The following is an 11,168-nucleotide window of genomic DNA, read 5'->3' on the forward strand; positions in this document are numbered from 1 at the left end:
GGCAGGTTGCAGTTAACACAGTAACTGCAGCCCGATGAAGCAAGTTATAATGTAGAGGCTGGTGGCACGATTGCTCCCTTAATTAAATCTAATTAGATACAAAGAGTTAATCGCTCCAGAGTAATTGGCTGGGTGGGGCAGAGAGGAGGGGGGACCCAATTTTAAGGCAACAGTTTACACCTTCTGGTCCTGCTGGTTTGTTACCAAATTAGGGTCTCAACCTGCTCTTCAGGCAAGCCAAAAGGTAGGCCATATGAAGTCCATCATGAAGTCTTCCCCAGTGGCAGGTCTAATGTAAGGGGGGAATCATTTGGGTTAAACTATGATGAGCGTTTGTCGGCACTGGGCCTGTATTCGCTGGAGTTTAGAAGAATGAGAGGGGGACCTCATTGAAATGTACTGAATAGTGAAAGGCTTGGATAGAGTGGATGTGGAGAGGATGTTTCCACATGGGAGAGACTAGGACACAGTCTCAAGGATTAAAGGGTGTTCCTCTAGGAATGAGATGAGAAGGAATTTCATTAGTCAGAGGGCGGTGAATCTGTGGAATTCATTGCAACACAGAAGGCTGTGGAGGCCACGTCAGTGGATGTTTTTAAAGCAGAGATGGATAGATTCTTGATTAATGCGGGTGTCTGGGGTTGTGGGGAGAAGGCAGGAGAATGGGGTTAGGAGGGAGAGATAGATCAGCCATGATAGAATGGTGGAGTAGACTTGATGGGCCGAATGGCTTAATTCTGCTCCTATTGCTTATGGCCTTACGGTGTCCATGTCCACAGCTCCTTGAAAGTGGCAACACAAGTAGAGAAATATAGAAGGCAAATTGTACACTTGTCTTTATAGGTCAATGGTTTGAGTTTAAGAGTCAAGAAGTTATGTTTCTGCTTGTTAGCTTTTGGCTAGGCTGCTTTGGGAATATAGAGTCAAGGGATATGGGGAGAAAGCAGGAATGGGGTACTGATTTTGGATGATCAGCCATGATCCTATTGAATGGTGGTGCTAGCACGAAGGGCTGAATGGCCCACACCTGCACCTATTGTCTATGTCTCTCTTTCTCTGTCTCCATGTCTCTAGTGCTGTTTTGTTTGCCTCATTCCAGGAAGGTTTAGTTTAGAGATACAGTGTGGAAACAGGCCCTTCAGCCCTCCCACCGAGTCCGCGCCGACTGGCGATCCCCCCACACTAATGCCCCTGTCCCACTTTGGAAACCTGAACGGAATCCTCTGGAGACCGCACGGAAACCTTGGGTGGGGCGCAAAGTCTCCAGAGGTTTCCGTTCAGGTTTCCTAAGTGGGACAGAGGCATAATACTATCCCACACGCCCCAGGGACAATTTTTACAATTTCTACCAAAGCCAATTGGCCTACAAACCTGTATGTCTTTGTAGACAATAGGTGCAGGAGTAGGCCATTCGGCCCTTCGAGCCAGCACCGCCATTCAATGTGATCATGGCTGATCGTCCCGAATCAGTACCCCGTTCCTGCCTTCCGTGTGCAAGGAAACCGGAGCACCCGGGGAAAACCCACGTGGTCACGGGGAGAACGTACAAACTCCAGACTGACAGCACCCATAGTCAGGATCAAACCCATGTCTCTCGCACTGTAAGGCAGCAACTCTACCGCTGCATCACCGAGCCACACTATCTTGCCCTAAATGTTACAATACAATATATTTGTCATTTGAACCTCATTGAAATTTGGTTTCTGCAGTCATACACACAAGAAAAAGAACCAAGACACAACACAATTTACACAAACATCCATCACAGCGAATCTCCTCCTCACTGTGATGGAAGGCAAAGTCTTATCTGTCCCCTGCACTCCTCATTCTCCTCCCGATGTCAAAGCCCCTGGCCGGCGATGGTAAGTGTCCCGCGGCCATTTAAAACCGCGCCGGGCGATGATGTAAGGCCCCGCTCCAGGTAATTTTCAACCCCGCAACTCGGGCGGGAGAAGTCGCCGTTGCGGAAGCCCCGAAAAGCGGTCTCCCAGCAGGGACCCGCGGGCTCCCGGTGTTACTGTCCACCAGACCTGCGGTTGGAGCCTCCGATTCCCTTATCCGAGTGTCCGTACACCGTGGACGGCTCGATTATAATCATGTATGGTCTTTCCGCTGGCTGGGCAGTACGCAACGAAAAGCTTTTCTGTGTGCCTTGAATACTTTCTTCACTTTAAAGTGAGGACCATAGACTTCCATCCAAGTGTGGCTGACCCAGTGTGACCCTCGGTAACTCTCGTGATGGCATTGGGTGGGAAGGAATTGCAGATGCTGGTTTAAACCGAAAACAGACATAAAAGGCTGGAGTAACTCAGCGGGTCAGGCAGCATCTCTGGAGAGAAGGAATAGGAGACCCTTCTCCAGACTGATAGTCAGGGGAGAGATGTAGACGGTGATGTAGAGAGATAGAGAATAAGTGAACGAAAGATAAGCAAAGAATTAACAATGATAAAGGCAACAGGCCGTTGTTAGCTGTGGGCTAGGTGAAAACGGGTTAGAGACAACGAGACTCAACAAGACGGCTTTGAAACGAGTGCAACAACTTGGGTGGGCAGTGACCAAGAGGGAGGGGATGCAAGGGTTACTTGAAGTTAGGGAACTCAGCGGGTGAGGCAGCATCTATGGAGAGAAGGAATTGGCGATGTTTCGGGTCGAGACCCTTCTTCAGACTGATGTCAGGGGAGGGGGCAGGACAAAGATAGAATGTAGTCTGAGTACGGTGATAGGGCCAGTGTACGCCTGGAACAGGGATTGTTCGACGTACCGCTGGGTTGTAAACTGCCCAGATGAATGACATTTGAATACATTGGGTATTTTTAAGGCCGAGATAGATAGATTCTTGATTAGTATGGGTGTCCGGGGTTAAGGGGAGAAGGCAGGAGAATGGGGTTGAGAGGGAAAGACAGATCGGCCGTGATTGAAGGGCCGCATAGACTCGATGGGCCGAATGGCCCAATTCTTAGAGAATGTACCAGGGGAGTAGATAGGTGCAGCTGAACAGAAATTACTGAGTAAAACTGAGGAAGGGTCTCGACCCGAAACGTCACCCATTCCTTCTCTCCAGAGATGCTGCCTGTCCCACTTCTTCTTGTCCCACAGCCTAAAGTTGCCGGACAACTTGTTCTATTTGATCTTACTTGATTGTGCACGCCAGGTTGATTGCATTCGTCGAAACAGGGTGGACCTCGTGAAGGTTGCAATCTTGCACCCCGCCTGTCCCAACTGAGTTACTCCAGCATTTTGTATCTATCTTTAGTAAAACTGATACTTCTCTCTGGTTCCTGTGACAATTTATCTTCAATAGGCGTTCTTGTGTTTCTATTTTTGGGCCACTCGTAAGTTTATTTATTTATCCAACTTAGCACAACACAATGTGACATTGTAGACAAATTACAAACTTCTGCTCGCTAAAATAAAGGAGAATGCACAATGCCAGGGCTGGGCTTGTACACTCTGGAGTTTAGAAGGATGAGAGGGTATCTCATTGAAACTTATAAGATTGTTAAGGGTTTGGACACGCTAGAGGCAGGAAACATGTTCTGGAGTATTGCGTACAGTTTTGGTCTCCAAATCTGAGGAAGGACATTATTGCCATAGAGGGAGTGCAGAGAAGGTTCACCAGACTGATTCCTGGGATGTCAGGACTGTCTTATGAAGAAAGACTGGATAGACTTGGTTTATACTCTCTAGAATTTAGGAGATTGAGAGGGGATCTTATAGAAACTTACAAAATTCTTAAGGGGTTGGACAGGCTAGATGCAGGAAGATTGCTCCCGATGTTGGGGAAGTCCAGGACAAGGGGTCACAGCTTAAGGATAAGGGGGAAATCCTTTAAAACCGAGATGAGAAGAACTTTTTTCACACAGAGAGTGGTGAATCTCTGGAACTCCCTGCCACAGAGGGTAGTCGAGGCCAGTTCATTGGCTATATTTAAGAGGGAGTTAGATGTGGCCCTTGTGGCTAAGGGGATCAGAGGGTATGGAGAGAAGGCAGGTACGGGATACTGAGTTGGATGATCAGCCATGATCATATTGAATGGCGGTGCAGGCTCGAAGGGCCGAATGGCCTACTCCTGCACCTAATTTCTATGTTTCTATGTTTCTATGTTTCTATGTTCCCGATGTTGGGGGAGTCCAGAACCAGGGGCCACAGTTTAAGAATAAGGAGTAAGCCATTTAGAACGGAGACGAGGAAACACTTTTTCTCACAGAGAGTGGTGAGTCTGTGGAATTCTCTGCCTCAGAGGGCGGTGGAGGCCGGTTCTCTGGATGCTTTCAAGAGAGAGCTAGATAGGGCTCTTAAAAATAGCGTAGTCAGGGGATATGGGGCGGAGGCAGGATCGGGTCGGGGTACTGATTGGGGATGATCAGCCATGATCACATTGAATGGCGGTGTTGGCTCGACGGGCCGAATGGCCTACTCCTGCACCTATTGTCTATTGCCAGTGTTATATTGCTGAAGTTATATTATTTAGCTACTATTAATTATTAATTATTTCTAAGGTGTTTCCAGTGCTAGTAAATTTGCCTGCACTAGATTTTGAACAGTGATATGTTTTACATATTTTAGTCATCGAAATCGATCGAAAGATCAATTGAAAGAAAAATAAAGTTTTTTACTGGACCTCGGTACACGTGACATTAATAAACAAAACTAAACTAGGTACAGTAAGGAAACAGGCCCTTCGGCCCATCAAGTCCATGCTCTCCATTGATCACCATTCATACTAGTTCTGATAGTTCAGTTTAGTTTATTGTCACGTGTACCAAGCTTTTTGTTGCGTGCTAACCAGTCAGCAGAAAGACTATACATGATTACCATCGAGCCATTTACAGTGTATAGATACACGATAAGGGAATGACGTTTAGTGCAAGATAAAACCAGCAAGGTCTGGTCAAGGATAGTCCCAGGGTCATGGATGAGGTAGATAGTAGTTCAGCATTGCTCTCTGGTTGTGGTGGGATGGTTCAGTTGCCTGAAATCTCACTATCGCTTCCATTCCCCGCACATACTCGGGTCAATTAACCTACAAACCCGCGCGTCTCTGGGATGTGGGAGAAAACCGGAGTACCCGGAGGAAACCCACGAGGTCACAGGGAGAAAATGCAAACTCCACACAGACAGCACCCGAGGTCAGGATCGAACCGGGGTCTCTGGTACTGTGAGGCAGTGCCCATTGGAGAATTGTTTCTTTTTTTTTTTTTTTTTAATAATATTTTTAATTAGAAGTAGACATATTATAAAGTATAGTTGCATATTATAGTAAAAAAACTTTTCATATACATCAGTCATACATTATTAAAATGTTCAATTGTCGATTACTTCTACTTCTAGTGGGTTTTTTTATATAGAAAAAGAGAGAGAGAGAGAAAAGTTACAAATATCAAAAAAAACAAAAAAGGTGGAATGGATTACTTATAATACGTCATTGGAGATAGGTTCGTAGATTATAAAGTATGACTTTTCATCTAATCCTGAGTTCAAGTTTCAGTTGGGTTTTCGTGCCGGGCCAATCTATCCCGTCAGATAATTAATGAATGGAGCCCATATTTTATCAAAAAGTTCTTGTTTGTCCATTAAGACAAGTCTAATTCTTTCTAGATATAGGGTCTCCGACATTTCCACAAATCCACATTTTAATTGTGGGGGTCGTAGGGCCTTTCCAAAATTTTAATATTAATTTTTTCCCGGTTATTATACTGTAGTCGAGGAAATTTCTTTGGCTTGTTGTGAGTGTGAAACTTTGCTCTGATATTCCAAGTATTATTAATTTTGAGTTTGGATCCAGTTTTGTATTAATAACTTCTGAAATTATTTCAAAAATATCAGTCCAGAAATGTTTAATTTTTATACAATTTGCAAACGTATGTGTTAAATTAGCCTCTAGATGTAGACATTTATCACAAATAGGAGAGATTTGTGGGAAGATTCTATTTAGTTTTATTTTAGAGTAGTGTAATCTATGTAAGACTTTAAATTGTATTAAAGCATGTCTGGCATTTAACGAACATTGATGTATATGTTGTAAACTTTCGTCCCACAAATCTTTTGTTATAGGATGACCTAATTCATTTTCCCATGTGTGTCTATATGGTTCCGTCGGTGGTACCTCGTTGTTTAGGAGGGTGTTATAAATATGCTATTAATTTTTCAGTGTTAGGATGCTTGTTCAAACATTCATCAAGGATTTCTGGTTCCCTAGTCCTGTAGACTTGTGTGTTAGATTTAACATAATCTCTAATTTGTAGATATCTGAAGAAATTATTTGAATGCAGTCCATGATTCTGTTGTAACTCCTGAAATGAAAGAAAAGTGCCTTTCCCATAAAGATGTCCAATCTTTTTACTTCCATAATTTTTCCATTGTGTGAAACCTTTATCCAAAAAGGATGGTTTGAATAAGGGATTATTTACAATGGGGAGGCATAGTGGTATATTATTCAATTTTAAAACTTTTTTAAATTGTTTCCAAATTCGTATTCCACTATGTATTATGGGGTTCTCCTTATAGGTTTTTTTGTGCAGTTTTGTGGTAGCAAATATGATCGGTCCAATTTCAAAAGGTAAACAGTCTTCCTTTTCCATCCTTAACCAATCTGGTTGTTGATCCAGTTCTTCCAGCCAGAAATTCATGTTTTTAATATGGACTGCCCAAAAATAAAACAAGAAATTTGGCAAAGCCAAACCTCCATTTATCTTTGACTTACATGAATGTTTTTTACTTATTCTATGATTCTTATAATCCCAGATAAAAATTGTAACAATGGAGACGACTTTTTTGAAAAAAGTTTTTGGGATATATATCGGGATTAATTGAAATAGGTACAGTAGTTGCGGTAAAAAAATCATTTTTATAGCATTAATTCTACCAAGCATTGAAATGGGAAATGTTTTCCAGTATTGAATATTCTTGTGTAGTTTATTCAGTAAGGGTGGAAAATTTAGTTTAAATAAAGAGGTATATGTCTTAGTTACATAGATTCCTAAGCATTTAAATTTATCTTTAACTATTTTAAAAGGGGATTGTTGTATTGTATGTAAATTGAATTTTGTTATTGGCATGATTTCACTTTTATTCCAATTGATTCTATATCCTGAGAACAGACCAAATTGAGTTATTAAATTTAATAGATTTGGAATACTAGTTTCTAACTTTGTAATATATATTAGTACATCATCTGCATATAAGGAAATGTATTCCTTGTTTCTCTAGTGTTATATCCGTATATTCCTGTATGGGTTCTAACGCTTTCTGCTAAGGGTTCGATTGCAAGAGCAAATAATAGTGGGGATAGTGAACATCCTTGTCTACAACCTCTAGAGAGGTTAAATTTAGTTGATAACATTTGGTTTGTTAATATTCTAGCTGTTAGATTAGAATATAACAATTTAACCCATGTACAGTACTTCTCTCCCAATTGAAAATTTTCCATCACCGAAAATAAATATGGCCATTCAACCTGGTCAAATGCTTTTTCAGCATCTAACGAAATAATTGCTAGATCTGCATTAGGAATTCTATTGGAGTATATAATATTGAATAGTCTTCTCAGATTATAAAATGAATAACGTTTTGGAATAAAACCTGTTTGGTCGGGGTGTATTAATTTGTTAATCACTAAGCTCAATCTATGAGATAGAATTTTAGTTAGTATTTTCTGATCAGTATTTAAGAGGGCTATAGCTCTATATGAACCTGGGTCTTCGAGATCCTTGTCCGTTTTTGGTATGAGTATGATTGTAGATTCATTTAGAGTTTCTGGAAGTTTCTGTTGAGTGTAAGCATATTTGTACAGTGTCTGTAAGCGTGGATAAACCAGGTCATAAATTTTTTATAAAATTCAGAACTTAGACCATCAGGACCTGCAGCCTTTCCATTTTTTAAAGATTTAATTGACTCTTCGATGTCTTTTATCGTAATTTCAGCACCTAGTGATTCTCTCTCTTTCTGATCTAAACCCACAATGCCAGGGCTGGGCTTGTACAATCTGGAGTTTAGAAGGATGAGAGGATATCTCATTGAAACTTATAAGATTGTTAAGGGTTTGGACACGCTAGAGGCAGGAAACATGTTCCCGATGTTGGGGCAGTCCAGAACCAGGGGCCACAGTTTAAGAATAAGGAGTAAGCCATTTAGAACGGAGACGAGGAAACACTTTTTCTCACAGAGAGTGGTGAGTCTGTGGAATTCTCTGCCTCAGAGGGCGGTGGAGGCCGGTTCTCTGGATGCTTTCAAGAGAGAGCTAGATAGAGCTCTTAAAAATAGCGGAGTCAGGGGATATGGGGAGAAGGCAGGAACGGGGTACTGATTGGGGATGATCAGCCATGATCACATTGAATGGCGGTGCTGGCTCAACGGGCCGAATGGCCTCCTCCTGCACCTATTGTCTATTGCCAGTGTTATATTGCTGAAGTTATATTATTTAGCTACTATTAATTATTAATTATTTCTAAGGTGTTTCCAGTACTAGTAAATTTGCCTGCACTAGATTTTGAACAGTGATATTTACATATTTTAGTCATCGAAATCGATCGAAAGATCAATTGAAAGAAAAATAAAGTTTTTTACTGGACCTCTGTACACGTGACATTAATAAACAAAACTAAACTAGGTACAGTAAGGAAACAGGCCCTTCGGCCCATCAAGTCCATTCTCTCCATTGATCACCATTCATACTAGTTCTGATAGTTCAGTTTAGTTTAGTGTCACGTGTACCAAGCTTTTTGTTGCGTGCTAACCAGTCAGCAGAAAGACTATACATGATTACCATCGAGCCATTTACAGTGTATAGATACACGATAAGGGAATGACGTTTAGTGCAAGATAAAACCAGCAAGGTCTGGTCAAGGATAGTCCCAGGGTCACGGATGAGGTAGATAGTAGTTCCGCATTGCTCTCTGGTTGTGGTGGGATGGTTCAGTTGCCTGAAATCTCACTATCGCTTCCATTCCCCGCACATACTCGGGTCAATTAACCTACAAACCCGCGCGTCTCTGGGATGTGGGAGAAAACCGGAGTACCCGGAGGAAACCCACGAGGTCACGGGGAGAAAATGCAAACTCCACACAGACAGCACCCGAGGTCAGGATCGAACCAGGGTCTCTGGTGCTGTGAGGCAGCGCCCATTGTGCTGCCCATTGGAGAATTGTTTCCGAAGGCACTTTTAGTTCGGTTTAGTTGAGAGATACAGCGCAGAAACAGGCCCTTTGGCCCACCGAGTCCGTGCCGACCCCCCCTATCCTACACACTAGGGACAAGTTACAATTTACAGAAGCCAATTACCCTACAAACATGTACGTCTTTGGAATGTGGGAGGAGACCCATGTGGTCACGGGGAGATCGCACAAACTACATAGTCGAGTTATTCCAGTTATTTCAGTCTTTTGATTTATTTAAAACTCCCCTCGAGTTTCCATCTGAAGGGAGGCTTCACTTAAAAGCTTCTTCATAAGTGATAGGAGTAGAATTGGGCCATTCGGCCCGTCAAGTCTATTCCACCATTCAATCATGGCTGATCTATCTCTCCCTCCCAACCCCATTCTCCTGCCTTCTCCCCATAATCTTTGACACCCGTACTAATCAAAAATGTATCTATCTCGGCCTTAAATATATCCACTGACTTGGCCTCCACAGGAACGGGGTACTGATTGGGGATGATCAGCCATGAAGGGCCAAATGGCCTACTCCTGCACCTATTTTCTATGTTTCTCCCGAGGCAGGTTGAATCTGTTTACGTGGGCATGCAAATTACTGCTACAGCAGGAAGTTATATGTCATGATATTTCGTTCCTAACTGGTGAAACCTATAAAATTCATAAAGGATTGGACAGGCTAGATGCAGGAAGAATGTTCCCGATGTTGGGGGAGTCCAGAACCAGGAGTCACACAGTTTAAGAATAAGGAGTAGGCCATTTAGGACTGAGATGAGGAAATACTTTTTCACCCAGAGAGTTGTGAATCTGTGGAATTCTCTGCCACAGAAGGCAGTGGAGGCCGATTCAATGGATGTTTTCAAGAGAGAGTTAGATTTGGCTCATAGAGCTGACAGAATCAAGGGATGTGGGGGAAAAAGCAGGAACGGGGTACTGATTCTGGATGATCAGCCATGATCATATTGAATGGCGGTGCTGGCTCGAAGGGCCGAATGGCCTACTCCTGCACCTATGTTTCTATAAAATACGCCAAGATAGATCTCAATGGTCTCTGGAAAAACCTTGTGCAAGATATTATCAGGTTTTCCACACTGTTTTTTAAATCACCCGTGCTCTAACGCAGAGTTTTGTTTCAGTCGATGGGGGGTAATTAACGCGATCAAACAAGTTGTGAAGCTGCCAACTTGGCAGGCGAGCCTGCAGTCAAGTTTGTTACACTGTCGACAAAGGGCTTAAGAGGAGTTGCCACCAGCTTGCCTTGCAGGGGTGACTCGCTGTGTCTCAGCTTGTCACAGCCGGCAGACCTGCCCGGGTTGTAACCTGAATCTCACTTACTTGTTGATAGCAGAATGGTAGAGTCAGCACAGATACTCCAATGATGCTGTTCACCACAGTGATGGTTGAACTCAGTTCCTTCAGCTGCATTCCCAGGCGATTCTTTAAACGGAGGCAAGTCGAGATACTGTAGTGTGCAAAGCTTTGGGCTACCCAGTAGAACCTCAGTTGCACCGACTACATGCCCTGCCTGACATAGTACTATGCAGCTCATGGTGTAATATTATTTCCTGCTCGCTGAACAGCTTGCGTTGAACTCCTCCCCGACTGGGTTGCGAGAGGAAGAGTCAAAGACTGTCAACGCATCTGAGTCCATTTCAACGCCAGCCCACACACGCATTCTCCAGAACGCTTTCATCCACTCAACGATGTATTATGCTACTTATTGTTGATGGGATCACTCACAGTGGCGGACTGGGTCAAAAAATATTGGTTGCCAAGAGACAAAGGGGGCCCACCCACAACTACAATGCTATCATTTAACAGGGGCCCACTTGCCATCGCTTGCTATCACTTCATCAGGGGCCCACTTGCTATCGGGCAAGCTGACACCCTGGCCAGTCCGCCACTGATCCCTCATCCCCTCAAGCTCCAACTCCAACCCACCTACCAGCTGTTTGATAGCTTTTGAAGCATGGTCACTTTAGCCAAGAGTCAAGAGATGCTGCCTGTCCCTGAGTTACT

General features: G+C 43.3%; 1 protein-coding gene across 1 annotated transcript in view; it reads right to left on the reverse strand.

The window, feature by feature from the left end:
* Positions 1-10,722, reverse strand: part of LOC116985955 (putative sodium-coupled neutral amino acid transporter 10) — a 44,741-nt gene extending 34,019 nt beyond the window's left edge. Inside the window, exon 1 of the mRNA XM_033041093.1 lies at positions 10,485-10,722. Coding sequence (XP_032896984.1) covers positions 10,485-10,574 — 90 coding nt within the window. The 5' untranslated portion in view covers positions 10,575-10,722. The remainder of the gene's footprint in view (positions 1-10,484) is intronic.
* Between the last annotated feature and the right edge of the window lie 446 nt (positions 10,723-11,168).

The sequence above is a fragment of the Amblyraja radiata genome, chromosome 22 (assembly GCF_010909765.2).
Source record: "Amblyraja radiata isolate CabotCenter1 chromosome 22, sAmbRad1.1.pri, whole genome shotgun sequence".
Classification (NCBI taxonomy): Eukaryota; Metazoa; Chordata; class Chondrichthyes; order Rajiformes; family Rajidae; genus Amblyraja; species Amblyraja radiata.